Raw genomic sequence first — 15,173 nt, 5'->3', positions numbered from 1 at the left:
TTTCCACGGCTTGGCTTACATCTTTGACAATGCCTAATCATTTAAATGTATGTAATTAGTCAGCTAGTTAGGTTCACTTAAGCAACGAATGATGTTGCCATGTATGTTTCAAACTGATGTGTTGGTGTGGAACTCTGTAGGTCCTGACTCTGGCAAGTAATGAGCGGATTCCACTGAACTCTACGATGAGGCTGGTGTTCGAGATCAGCCACCTCCGCACTGCTACCCCTGCTACTGTCTCCAGAGCTGGTCCGAGTGCCTTCAATCACACTTACTCTAGGAGACCAACCTCCAGACTTAATTCCAAAATAGACTGGATAAATGAGCTTGACAGAAATTTTATAGATATTGTTGCTGTGGAAGAGCTTGAATGGGGTCTATTGAGTAGAAAGAAGAAAGCATGAATTTTTTTTTTCTTGCAGGTATATTGTACATCAACCCAGCAGATTTAGGATGGAATCCACCAGTGACCAGCTGGATTGACAGGAGAGAAATTCAGTCTGAAAAAGCCAATCTGACCATTTTGTTTGACAAGTACCTCCCACCATGCCTCGATACTCTCAGGTCCAGGTAATCCCAAAAAAACAAACAGCTTGTATTGTCAGATTGTTCTGTCGTACAGCATTTCAACTTCGGCTTTTACTTCCAGACAAATAAGGCCAGAGTGAGGGTTATATTTAGAATTACGTCTGCAGCTTAAGTTCAAAAGATTTATGCTTAAATATTTACAGGGAAAGTTCTTTTTATTATTATATTTTATCAGAGTTGGTGCTTTTTTATTCATGCATCAGAGGTTAACAGGTTTATCTTGAGGAGTGCTTTTAGGGAAGAAGGTTTTCAATAGCAGCCAGACCACAAGCACTTGTCTTTAAACGAGAAATAGAAGAAAAAAAAACGGAGGAACAAAATTTGGAACTGTGCTAATTGCAATGCAACAGAACAAAGGTCAGTAAAAAGAAGAAAAAGAATGCCAAGCTTTAATTAAATACCTAGTAGTAATGCACACTCCTAGTGTTGATCATGAATTTGTGATTTCTTAATTGAATATAATAGGTTTTAATAAGCTCAGGTCAGGGATAAGCTTCATTCAGGTCTACTGACATATTTATTAAATAAAATACATGTTTTCAGTTATTGCCAATGTAGTAAATTCTGCATGCGGATGAATTAATATGGCATTAAGATGCAAAAGCACGGCCGTGTGTGGAAATGATTTGCTTTCTTTATACTCATCATAGTCCATTTTCTATTTCGTGTTCTTGAAAAAAAAAAAAAGGAAAAAATATGCCTAGAGTTAAATGAATAAGCTGACTGAGCTTTTTGGCATCAGCGGTGGTTAGGACTATCTCATAACTTTATTATAATAATGAATTTCAAATGAGGTGCTTGAGAGAAGTCCTGTCTCTGATTGCATCTCTTCTGAGCTCCTGTGTGAACGTGTACTCATAAAAATCTTTTCATGACCCCTTCAGGGCTTTGAAGATTAGTTATTTATAATCTATTCTGTCATGTTTGTGTTTAATCCCCACTTTGAAAAGGAATTTTATATTTAACTCGATTTAAAGTAAAGCGTACAATTAGTCACAATGTAAGTCACGCTGTTCTCCTGTAATAGAAAAAGTTTAGTCACTGCCATCATATTCTCGGTGGTCATGTTGTCACAGCAGCCAGTGTTTTTCTCCAGATTTAAAAAAATCATCCCAATCCCGGAGCAGAGCATGGTCCAGATGCTGTGCCACCTCTTAGAATGTCTGCTGACCCCAGAGCACACTCCTCCAGACTGCCATAAAGAACTCTACGAGCTCTATTTTGTCTTCGCTGCCATCTGGGCCTTCGGTGGGGCTCTTTTTCAAGATCAGGTACATGATCTCTCTCGTACTATTCACCAACTCACCAAAAAATGTGCAAGCTATTAAGGCGCTATTGAAGACGGTGTCACAGATGGTATTTAATTTTGCTAATTTGTTTATTTTTTCCGTGCTGGCAGCTAAACTATGATGGATACTGTGTGTGTGTGTGTGTGTGTTTTAATTATTAAGCATTTATCATTCAGTCGTATAAAATTAAGGGCAGCAATTTGAGATCTGTATGTGTCTCCACAGCTGGTTGATTACAGAGTGGAGTTTAGTAAGTGGTGGGTCTCTGAGTTCAAAACTATCAAGTTCCCCTCTCAAGGCACCGTGTTCGACTACTACATCGACCCAGAGACGAAAAAGTTTGAGCCGTGGTCGAAGATGGTGCCTAAGTTCAAAATGGATCCAGACATACCCCTACAAGTACTTTTTTTTTTTAATTACTTCATTCATTTACCTGTTTTTAAATGCCCCCATGGAGGTAGTAGAGGATTTATGGCGTACATGTCCTTGTGTTTAATTGCCTTTTCCTCTCTGTAGGCGTGTCTCGTTCACACCACAGAGACCATTCGGGTGAGCTACTTTATGGATCGGCTTTTGGAAAGGAGAAGGCCTGTCATGCTTGTAGGAAATGCCGGCACTGGCAAGTCTGTCCTTGTAGGCGACAAACTCGGCTCCTTAGACCCTGAAAAATACACCATCAAAAATGTCCCCTTCAACTACTACACCACATCAGCCATGCTGCAAGGTATGAAAACAGAATTGTCCGTTTATTTTATTGCAGTCGCACTCATTTCTGGACAACAAGCTTTCATTATTTTTTAACCAGAGACTGTTTTAGCGTTCAGCATTGAATGTCTTTGTCATGTCACACTCCACAGTGGTGCTTAATGGCTCATATGAGAGTAGACACTTTCATATGAGCCATTAAGCACTATTAAGACACAAGTAGGATTTTGTAGTTTCATCTTAGTATTTCTGTTTTTATCAAGCTTACTAGGGGCAATATATTCATACAAAAGTTATCAAACCCACTTCTGTGCTTTCATTTGCCCCCTGTTCTTGTTCAGAAGCATCAACAACTAAAATTCTGTCTAAGGTTATCCCAACAGAGGAAAAAACAAACATCTCACACTGAAAGCCAGCAGAGTCCTGGCATATTTCATATCAGACCTCCAGCCATAAAAAAATTAATATCTTTTAACTGATGAAAACGTCCCATAAGTCGGTTTACATTCTGCCGGTGGACTGGAACGCCAGTGAACTCGTGAAAAGGGTTAAACCTTTACAACCTTAGCAACAAGGCGATTTCTCTGAGTGTCATCTGCTTTTTTTTGTCCTCCCCTGCCTCGTCAATCTGCTGGGTTTGATATTCATCACTGCGTGGTGTGTGCAGCCATGTGTCCCTTCAGCTTCCAGCTTCCTCAGCGCATCTCATCCACACCAGAGCCCACAAATCACTTTTTACTCTTCAAAAATAACAGACCGTTGTAGTAAAAGGCACATAAATGATTTGATTTGCTGGTGTGGTAATCGTTTTATATTAATATTTTGCTTATACTCACAAGATTGCAGGCTGATGGGTCATTAGCCATGTTTGTCTGGCCTGCATATGGAATAAGACAAACTGTTTTGATATAAAAAAAATGCACACAATGTGTTTCAGAAAAAAAAAAACCAAGGCTGGATTAATTGTTTCCTTTCACTACACTAGCTGTCTTGGAGAAGCCTTTAGAGAAGAAAGCAGGAAGGAACTACGGCCCTCCAGGAAGCAAGAGACTCGTTTACTTTATCGACGACATGAACATGCCAGAGGTGGACGCTTACGGCACGGTGCAACCTCACACACTAATCCGCCAACACATGGACTACAATCACTGGTACTCCAAACTTTTCCACTTTTTGCTTATTTAGCATTATTAAGATTAACAGGCTCAAGTCTGGATTGCCTGCATAAGCTGGGGTTCTGAATTATTAACCAACATGCTGGAGCTAAATTATAGACGCTCAAATAAACAGATTTGTGATTCAGTGCTGCTAAGAATATCTTTGCCCCTGAGCCTTGCCCGTGTGGGTGCGGATGTCAATTAGCGGGTAATTGCTATGATGTACGCAATCAGGATGATATTCTGGCTGAGATAGTTACAGTATGTGGTATTTGCTGAGTAAATTGTATTAGATTGAGCAAATGGTGACAAATATGGCAGATTTTATTTGCAGGGAAGGGTAAAGAGAGTGCAGATTCAGTTTTGCGGTACGTCTGAGGTGTGTTAGATTTAAAATGGTGAGAAATAGCTGAGGTCAGTAAATCTACCAGTGGATTCGGGCAAAGGCAAGCTTTGCATGCTGAGTGAGTGTGTGTGTGTGTTGTGTTTCCTCAGGTACGATAGAAGCAAGCTGCAGCTGAAGGAGATCCACAATGTGCAGTACGTGTCCTGCATGAACCCCACAGCGGGAAGCTTCACTATAAATCCACGTCTTCAGGTTGCAAGTTCACACACACACACTTGGATCACATCTCAGTCATGTTTCTTAAAAATGATTTTGTATCATTTGATATAATTTAATGAAAAGAGATAAAAGTGAAGAGAATATGTTTTGGGTAAAATCTTTGGTGTGATAACTTAGCAGGTTACATAAGTACATATCCATGGCTATGTTCAGGATAAAACTGGTATTGTGCCTGAGGGTAAAATCTATGCTCTAGTGTTGGGATTCAGGTTTAAGACTTGTCCCAGGTCCTTACTATCCCAGACTCTGTCCATACTGCCTCAGGCTCTGTCCAAACTCTGTCCTTACTGTCCCAGACTTTGTCCAGACTCAGTCCATACTGCCTCAGGCTCTGCCCAGACTCTGTCATTACTACCCCGACTCTATCCACAATGCCTCAGGCTCTGTACATACTGCCTCAGGCTTTGTCCAGACTCCGTCCTTACTGTCCCAGACTCTGTCCTTACTGCCTCATGCTCTCTCCATATTGTCCCAGATTCTCTCTAGATGCTGCCCATACTGTACCAGAATCTGTCCATACTGCCTCAGACTCTGCCCATAATGCCTCGAATCCATACATACTGCCTCAGGCTCTGTCCAGACTCTGTCCTTACTGCCTACTTTTTTTTTAGAAGGCTTTCCAGAAATCTTGTTAATAATATAATAATACTAATAATAATAATAATAAGAAGAAGAAAAGAGTCACCCTCAAGCTGTTTGAGTGGATAGGCAGTAGTAGGTTTGAATGAAAATAAGTCAAACATGAGATGTTTAGTGACAGAAAGAAAGCATGCAGTATATTAAACCAGATGTACTCTTCTTTTTTCTCTTATAGCAAAAGCCTAGGACTGTAAATTCAGAGTGTAGCTAGCTTGCTTTCAAACAGAAACAGGGAGTAAAAGAGGTATCTATCTCATCATAGCGGTAGGCAGCCAATAAAATGGGATTAAACACACTAAGGGACATATTCATTTGACATATCAGGTAGGTAATTAAATATGGTGTTGCCATGAGAACTCATATAAGCATAATATTTGACAAAAAAATTTTTTGAATAGTAATTAAAGTGTAATGATGGTCTTAAAAGGTATATAAAATTATGTGTGCTGTATGTATGTTATATTAATCATCCAGGAATAAACAACTGGAACAGGAAAGTCTTTCTGGAAAGTTTAGCATCCACTGCCTTATCAGAGGCAAATTCAGCTAGTACTTTGTTTATATTGATAAATAGAACTAGCTAAATTCATTAGAAAATAATGCAGGTTGATGCAAACAAAAATATGAACTGTGTTATCTATTTATTTATTTATTTATTTATTTAAAAAAGGGTTCCATGCATTTAGATAAAGGACTAGTTTAGACTAGTTTCTACTTCTGTGTATTCTATTGGTCCATATTTATACATATAATTTAGAAAAGAAAAAAAAAAGGTTGAGGTCACGCTTACATCGGATTTAAATCCAAACACAGATGTGGGCATCTGAAGCCCTAAACAGATACAGATACACATACAGATAGAGATAGTGGTTTTGGAGAACACCCCTACTATAGATCTTGCACAGACTCCTAACACACTCATTCTTCAAACACCCCTGCTCTCCACGTATACGACAATGATTGCTTTTTGCCCAACACTGATAAATTAGGCGAGGCGTACTAGCCATGGGGAATAAATAAATAACACTAAACTGAGAGAAAATAGTTAAAAATTTATGGCAGTGTTTTGAAGTAATTCAAACTATGCATCTGTTTAGTAGAAAATGAACTGCTTTCAGCATGCATGTATTACAGTTCATTGCAGACTGGAATTTAATTTCATATCTGCTTATGTAATCATTTTTCTCACTTTCTTATTTAATTACTATATATATATATATATATATATATATATATATATATATATATATATATATATATATATATATATATATATATATATATATATATATTCCTTCTCTTGGGTGCAATGAAGTAAAATTGTCTCATATTATTGACTAACCCCAAGCCCTCATGTCAGTGCTATTACAGAACAAATGAGCCAATTCACTGCACATTCAATTAATACAGTTTAGAAACTTGTTTTGTTTCTGTTTATCGAAAGTTCTTGACCCGTTCCTTCACAGCGCCATTTCTCTGTGTTTGCGCTTTCGTTCCCTGGAGTGGACGCTCTCAACACCATCTACTGCAGCATTCTGAGCCAGCACCTGAGCGGCGAGGGATTCAGCGCTGTGCTTCAAAAAAGCTGCGCCCAGCTCGTCCAGCTGGCTCTGGCATTTCATCAGCGTGTGAGTGCCACCTTCCTGCCCACCGCCATCAAATTCCACTACATCTTTAACCTGCGTGACCTCTCCAACATATTCCAGGTATATATTTATATATATGTATATATATTCAGACCCTGCCTGTCTCTACAGAGCTTGAATTATTCAGCGTTACCCAACGCCGCCTCCCGGATGCCCTTGCCAACCCTAAAGGTTACTCCAGAGTGTGTTTAAGATGTATTTAAAGTTCATTGAGCCTGATTATGACCCGGATTAGATTGATGGCATTGCTTTTATGAGGCTTTCATCTTTGAGAAGTAATTTCTCTTTTAAATGGCTATTGATTTAAAGCCCAAATTAATCGGAGAGTAGAGTTTAAGAAAAGGGTAATAGATCACATCTCACAGGTATTATGCTTTTAATGTATTTAAATGAACCAACTCAAATAAAAAATTTGGCTGAGGGCAATCCCTTGGCAAATGTCCCTGTCACTCCTTTTTGACTTAAAGGGTCTTAAATAAATAATTAATTCTGCCTGTTTTTTTTTTTCTTCTATTCGTAATCCAATGGAAATTGTTTCATTTTAGACAAAAGACTAAGAAAATTGGTACTTTTGTTCTACAATGAAAAGACTTTTGATGTTTCTCACAGCAGTTCCTTGGGTCAACCCATGGGTACATTTTCTTTTGTAGTCAGTGTTATTGTACTTCTAAAATGCATGCGTACTTTCAGCAAAGTTGGATAAGCATAGCCTACTGGAAACTCTGTGCCACTAACTACAGCTTTATGTTTAAAGAAATAAGCGTCCTTTCCTATTAAGTGTGATGTTTTTTTTTTTGCTTAGACGTTTGCAATTGTGCTGCTTTCAACAAGCTGCCACTGATGTGTGGTATTTAAAAAAAACAGGGGATTTGTTGGGCCTCATCCTCAGCATGGGGAAGATGGAAGACAGGAAAAAAAGGAGGCTGGCCTCTAAACCCCTGCACATTGTTTTCAGTGTAGTCAGAATAATGAAGCGAAATGAGAGAGAAGTGCAGAGGAGACACAGCCGAGAGAGCATTTGAAGAGTCAGCCATAATTCTGCCTTTACTAATTCAACCACCAGTAAATGCGAGTGCAGTGTCAGAGTAAATATATTTACTGGTAATGTATTAATGCAGTAATAACATCATTATTATCTACACATGAACACACTATTAACACATTAACACACTGTTAACAAATCACACTATTAATATAATTACTGTTAATGTATTAACACATTTAACATAACACACTATTAACATATTTTGTGTCAGCACATTAACACACTTAACACAACTCATTGTTAACATATCACAATATTAATATTATTACTGTCAGCATATTAGCGTACTTGTAACATAACACACTGTTAACACAATGACGCACTATTAACACACTTTTAACATGACACACTGCTAACATATTATCATACTATTAATATTATTACTGTCAGCATATTAGCGTACTTGTAACATAACACACTGTTAACACAATGACGCACTATTAACACACTTTTAACATGACACACTGCTAACATATTATCATACTATTAATATTATTACTGTCAGCATATTAGCGTACTTGTAACATAACACACTGTTAACACAATGACGCACTATTAACACACTTTTAACATGACACACTGCTAACATATTATCATACTATTAATATTATTACTGTCAGCATATTAGCGTACTTGTAACATAACACACTGTTAACACAATGACGCACTATTAACACACTTTTAACATGACACACTGCTAACATATTATCATACTATTAATATTATTACTGTCAGCATATTAGCGTACTTGTAACATAACACACTGTTAACACAATGACACACTATTAACACACTTTTAACATGACACACTGCTAACATATTATCATACTATTAATATTATTACTGTCAGCATATTAGCGTACTTGTAACATAACACACTGTTAACACAATGACGCACTATTAACACACTTTTAACATGACACACTGCTAACATATTATCATACTATTAATATTATTACTGTCAGCATATTAGCGTACTTGTAACATAACACACTGTTAACACAATGACGCACTATTAACACACTTTTAACATGACACACTGCTAACATATTATCATACTATTAATATTATTACTGTCAGCATATTAGCACACTTTTAACATGACACGCTATTAGCACATTAACACACTATTAACATATTAACATTGTAACACACTCAACATTAACACAGTATCAACATATTATCACACTACTAATATAATTACTGATAGAATGGTAACACATTAACACACCATTAACATTGTAAAACACTCCACAATAGCACACTATTAAAACGTTAATACACTGTTTACATAACACTGTGTTAGCATGTTATCACACTATCAATATGATTAGTCAGCATATTAACACACTATTAACACATTAACACACTTTTAACATAACACACTGTTAACATTGTAACACACTCCATACTAGGACACTATTAAGACATCAACACACTATTAGCATATTGCCACTTTTAACACACTCCACATTAACACACTATTAACATATTATTATTATAATTACTGTCCGCTTATTAACACATTATTAACATATTAGCACACTGTTAACACATTTACATAATATTAACATTGCAACACCCTGTACAATAACACAATATTGACATATTATCACACTATTAACACATTAACATTGTAACACACTCCCTATTAACACACTATTAGCATATTGACATGTTAACACTTTTAACACACTCCACATTAACACACTATTAAGATATTATAATTATTATAATTACTGTCAGCTTATTAACACATTATAACACAGTAGTACCATTGTAACACACTACACAATAACATAATATTAATATATCACACTATTAATGTAATTACTGTCAGCACCTGTACACACTATTAACACATTAACACACTATTAACCCATTTACTGCCAATGCATTAACACACTATTAACAAACAACATTTTAACACTTTTAACACACTAGTAAAATATTTACTGGCAGCATATTAACACACTATTAACACGTTAACACGCTACCAACATGTTAACATTGTAACACACTCCACATTAACACACTATTAACATATTATCACACTACTAACATATTAACACTTTTAGCACACTCCACATTAACACACTATTAACACATCTACACACTACTAACAATAATACACTGTTATCATATGAACATAATTGCTGTCAACACATTAACACACTATTAGCATATTGACATTTGAACACTTAACACACTCCACATTAACACACTTTTAACATATTGAAACATGTTTAACATAACACACTATTAACATAGTAGCACATTCAGAACATATTTACTGTCAACACATTAACACACTATTAACACACAGCAAATTTCAGATCAGCACACCAATTACTATTCCCATATTTAGCTCTTTAATCTATTTACTGATAACACTAACATGTTCATGCACAAACCTATTCACTGGTGACATGAACAAATGAACAGATTAACATATTTACTGTTGACATATTACTGCATTAACGTATTTACCGTTACCGTTATGATATTAACACATTAACATATTTACTGTTGTCATGAACATGTCTGCTGTTGACTTTAAAGCTGAAATTAAGAACAGTAACAAGGTAAGAAAAACCCAGAGCCGTGTTCCTCAGTAACAAAATCCGGTTACTTTTAACAAAAGAAATAATAATTCAAATAGTGCCACAAGGTTGGGTGTGTATCTGGACTTCTCTGACAGAACGAAAGTAATTAATTTATAGCCTGTGAATGTGGATGCTCAGATAATTAGGCTCCATTGAGTGCAAAAATCCATCAGCAAGCATTGTGTAGCTTCTGCTGTGAGCTGACAGCCTCATGTTTTCTGTAGGGTCTGCCATAACAGGGAGGCAGAGCTCTAGGCAATTTGCTGTGTGTCTGTGTGCGTGCATGTCATCTTAACCGACTTCTCCAAGCACGTTCTTGCCAAGGGAAAGCCGGGGACTGTGGAGCTCATCCAGATTGAACGGGCAATCAGTTTGATTTATTTGTTTATCAAACGAGGGCACCTTACGAAACGTTGTTATGCCCCCTTTTCAAATTTGATAGGCTTCTATTTTGCATTCAGATTTTTTTTGTACATAAAAAGCTCCTTTTTTTTTTTTACATATCATTCAGAGACTATGGACCAAAAATCCAAGAAAACATATTTGCACAGAAGTGTCAGCAGTTGTAGTTTTTATTAACGGCCTGTCTCAGTCCAGAGATGTAACCAGTGCAACGTCCTCTATATTAATCTTACATTATTTGCTCACTTCAATTCACACCAGACATAGAGGACAATTGTCACTAACACCGACATTAATTTGATAGCTGATTCCAGGCAGCAGAATGCAGATACTATAGCAGAGGCAGAAACGTGGTCGCAATACACAACACTGGCAAAATAAATAAATAAATAAAAATCTGCCTACCTGACCATGGTGGATATTCTACACTGTCAGAAATATGATTAATTGGCTATTAATCAAACAATTAACAGATGGAAAGATCGGTTAAAACACAATATGCTGGGTTTAAGTTAGTTTAAAGACTGCCAGATCATTACAATGCGTGGCGTTTAGTTACATTCGACAGCTTGTTGTGAATGTAAGCATCATTTAATAACCATCAATTAGGAGGTAATGGGGCTTAGTGCAAATAGTGAAAACAACTAGAAGCTCTCTTAATGATCGAAAAGTCAGAATCCTGAAGGTCTGAAAGTTGAGGGTGAGACGAAAGATTGTTTATATGAAGCTGTTTATGTTCCTTGTGAGTAATCAAAGCCATGTTGAAACATTAAGGCCTGCAGGTTCACGGTGCTGACGGGGCTGATTTTCCAGTAAATGCATGCAATTCTCAAAATAACAGATTCCTATTATACGCTAAGTACTTCTTAATTTCGAATTTGCATTTTGTAAAGGCAGAGGATGCAAATTTCAATACAAAAAATACCCCTCAAAGGTCCAATTTACTAGACTGCAATGTTATTATTGTTGGTGTAGTTGTTGGAGGTACTTTTTGTTTATAGTGCTATTGGTGGATTTTGTTGGTGTTTTTGGTGTAATAGGTGCTGGATGTGTTTTGGTTGTGGTGGTGTTTTTGGTGTTTGTAGTGCTTTTGTTTGTGGAGGTGGTTTTGGTTGTGGTGGTGTTTTTGGTGTTTGTAGTGCTTTTGTTTGTGGAGGTGGTTTTGGTTGTGGTGGTGTTTTTGGTTTGGTGGTGTTTTTGGTTTGGTGGTGGTTTTGGTTGTCGTGGTGTTTTTGGTGATGTTGCTCTTGGTGGTGGTTTTGGTTGTAGTGGTGTTTTAGGTGTTGGTGGTGTTTTTGGTGTTGTTACTGTTGGTGGTGGTTTTGGTTGTGGTGGTGTTTTGGTGTTGGTGGTGGTTTTGGTTGTGGTGGTGTTTTTGGTGTTGTTACTGTTGGTGGTGGTTTTGGTGTTGGTAGTGCTTTTGTTTGTGGAGGTGGTTTTGATTATGGTGGAGTTTTTGGAGTTGGTGGTGTTTTTGGTGTTGTTCCTGTTGGTGGTGGTTTTTGTAGTGGTGTTTTTGGTGTTGTTACTGTCGGTGGTAGTTTTGGTTGTGGTGGTGTTTTGGTGTTGATGGTGGTTTTGGTTATGGTAGTGGTTTTGGTTATGGTGGTGTTTTTGGCATTGTTGTTGGTTTTGGTGATGTTTCTGATGTTGGCTTTGATGGTGGTTTTGGTTGTGGTAGCATTTTTGATGGTGGTTGTAGATGTGGTGGTGGTTTTGGTTGTGGTGGTGTTTTTGGTGATGTTGCTCTTGGTGGTGGTTTTGGTTGTGGTGTTTTAGGTGTTGGTGGTGTTTTTGGTGTTGTTACTGTTGGTGGTGGTTTTGGTTGTGGTGGTGTTTTGGTGTTGGTGGTGGTTTTGGTTGTGGTGGTGTTTTTGGTGATGTTGCTCTTGGTGGTGGTTTTGGTTGTAGTGGTGTTTTAGGTGTTAGTGGTGTTTTTGGTGTTGTTACTGTTGGTGGTGGTTTTGGTTGTGGTGGTGTGTTGGTGGTGGTTTTGGTTGTGGTGGTGTTTTTGGTGTTGTTACTGTTGGTGGTGGTTTTGGTGTTGGTAGTGCTTTTGTTTGTGGAGGTGGTTTTGATTATGGTGGAGTTTTTGGAGTTGGTGGTGTTTTTGGTGTTGTTCCTGTTGGTGGTGGTTTTTGTAGTGGTGTTTTTGGTGTTGTTACTGTCGGTGGTAGTTTTGGTTGTGGTGGTGTTTTGGTGTTGATGGTGGTTTTGGTTATGGTAGTGGTTTTGGTTATGGTGGTGTTTTTGGCATTGTTGTTGGTTTTGGTGATGTTTCTGATGTTGGCTTTGATGGTGGTTTTGGTTGTGGTAGCATTTTTGATGGTGGTTGTAGATGTGGTGGTGGTTTTGGTTGCGGTGGATTATTTGATGGTGGTTTTGGTTGTGGTGGTGGTTTTGGTGTTGTTACTATTGGCAATGGTTATTTGCTAAGATTTATTGTTATCGGGAAATGTACAGGTCATTCAAAAGACATTTTGTTTTATATTGTCTATACTTTTGTGCCTCAGAGAATGTGTAAAGTCAATCTCATCATGTAATTAAGACAATGTACTCCATGGCATTTAATAATTTGTCTGCTATAATAAATTCTAGAAGCGTATTTAATCTTTTTAGAAGTCAATTCTTTTATGAACTTGTTTTGACATGCAGTAAATGGTTTATTCCTCTCTCTCTGTTCAACCTGTCAGACCCTCGTAAGCATGATGGTTTTTGTTCTCTTTGCATTTGGCCTGAATACAGAACGACTGTCCTCCAGGATGGTGCAGCTTTTCATTATGAACTCTTCATTACGCCTTTTGTACTTTTTCTCCACAGCATCTAATGAACAAACGAGAACTGAAAGACCTTCAGGGTTGTGCGCAATGACTTTTCATATCTTCTCCATTTCAGGGTATTCTCTTCTGTAAAAGTGAGTGCGTCAAGACACCTCAGGACCTGGTGAAGATTTACCTCCACGAGTCCAACCGAGTTTATCGGGACAAGATGGTGGAAGACAAGGACTTTGACACTTTTGATAAGCTGCAGTCTGAAATAGTGGGAAAGTTTTATGAGGTGAGAGGCTTCGGCTTCGGTTTGACAAAGCGGCTCGTGGTCATTAGGGCCTGAGTGTAGGGTTTAGCGAGGCTGCACTCATCTGGTCAGTCAGTACTGCCTCAGACAAAGTTAATCAGAGCTAAAGCCTGTCAGCCTGTGCTGCCATCAGTCCAACAAATTAGAGGAAAATATGGAGGATAAAAAAGAAATGATGTAATGGATGTTCTTTCCACTGCCCACTGACTCCCTCAGTTTATCACAGAGTGGTTATTCTAGTAGAAAGAGGGAGAAAACTGACAAGCCTTTCCTGCTATTCTTCTGTAAAGCAGCATTCTGTCAACTTCATCACACACACACACACACACACTCACACACACTCACAAACTCTCCCCAGTCAAATCTGCCTAGTCCTGCTGCGTCAGTCTATCATGTCAGCCAAGAAAGGAAGCTGCCCAGTTCCAGTGTAGGCAGGAGCTCTGTGAAAGAAATAATTATGGACTGTGTTAATAGCATCATTTAAAACAAAAGATTGGAATATTTTAGATGAATGTTATTCTCATAGATTTGACAGATTTGGACTGCCCCTTCTCAAGACATCGCATTGCTAGTGTGGGTATTCAATGTTTAATATTTGATAGTATGCTAAAGTGAGTTCATGTTCCCATCAGGACATGGGGGAGGCTCTGGCAGAGGCCAAGGTGATGAATATGTACTGCCATTTTGCTTCGGGCATTGGCGAGCCAAAATACATGCCTGTGCAGTCCTGGGAAAGCCTGAACAAAACCCTTCTGGAGGCTCTCGACAGCTACAACGAGGTCAACGCTGCGCTCAATCTCGTCCTCTTCGAGGATGCCATGTGTCATATGTAAGCACAAGATGAGGATTGAACTCAATCAATATTAACGGATCGTACTGTAGCAGCGTATGAGTTAGTCTGATTATGATGGTGTTTGCAGTGCTGAGGAGGAGGAAAATGATGACAGTGATGATGATGATAATGCTGATAACGAACTGACAGCGACAAGTTCCGCAATAACAACTCTAATTCCCTTCCTCTTGCATTTCCACCCTTCTCATCTGCTTCAGCTGTCGCATCAACCGCATCCTGGAGTCTCCCAGGGGAAACGCCTTGCTGGTCGGGGTGGGCGGGAGCGGCAAGCAGAGCCTGACAAGACTGGCAGCCTTCATCAGCTCCCTTGAGGTCTTCCAGATTACTCTGAAGAAAGGATACAGCATTACCGATCTCAAGGTGCAGCCTCTTGTAACACAGACACGTATAACACAACTTCCTGAGCACTTTATTTAGTTTCTAAGTGACACACTGATGAAATGAGATGTCATACTTTTTTTGTTTACTTTTTTTGGAGTGTATATCAATCCTATACACTATATGAATAAAGCTTATCCCTGCAAAAGCCAGCACTTTTAACAT

The 15,173-nt window shown here is 38.2% G+C and overlaps 1 protein-coding gene across 2 annotated transcripts in view; it reads left to right on the top strand.

The window, feature by feature from the left end:
* The window catches only part of dnah9 (dynein, axonemal, heavy chain 9), a 90,223-nt gene that overhangs the window by 33,791 nt on the left and 41,259 nt on the right, over positions 1 to 15,173 (top strand). For both annotated transcript variants that reach the window (XM_058407213.1, XM_058407212.1), the window contains exons 34-44: positions 141 to 249; positions 423 to 570; positions 1,685 to 1,859; positions 2,103 to 2,276; positions 2,394 to 2,601; positions 3,568 to 3,733; positions 4,235 to 4,337; positions 6,470 to 6,709; positions 13,598 to 13,759; positions 14,410 to 14,606; positions 14,828 to 14,990. In XM_058407213.1, coding sequence (XP_058263196.1) covers positions 141 to 249; positions 423 to 570; positions 1,685 to 1,859; positions 2,103 to 2,276; positions 2,394 to 2,601; positions 3,568 to 3,733; positions 4,235 to 4,337; positions 6,470 to 6,709; positions 13,598 to 13,759; positions 14,410 to 14,606; positions 14,828 to 14,990 — 1,845 coding nt within the window. The remainder of the gene's footprint in view (positions 1 to 140; positions 250 to 422; positions 571 to 1,684; positions 1,860 to 2,102; positions 2,277 to 2,393; positions 2,602 to 3,567; positions 3,734 to 4,234; positions 4,338 to 6,469; positions 6,710 to 13,597; positions 13,760 to 14,409; positions 14,607 to 14,827; positions 14,991 to 15,173) is intronic.

Source organism: Hemibagrus wyckioides, linkage group LG13 (assembly GCF_019097595.1).
Source record: "Hemibagrus wyckioides isolate EC202008001 linkage group LG13, SWU_Hwy_1.0, whole genome shotgun sequence".
In the NCBI taxonomy this organism is placed as follows: Eukaryota; Metazoa; Chordata; class Actinopteri; order Siluriformes; family Bagridae; genus Hemibagrus; species Hemibagrus wyckioides.
Note: the sequence above shows the minus strand (reverse complement) of the source record. Positions and strands in the feature narration are given on the sequence as shown.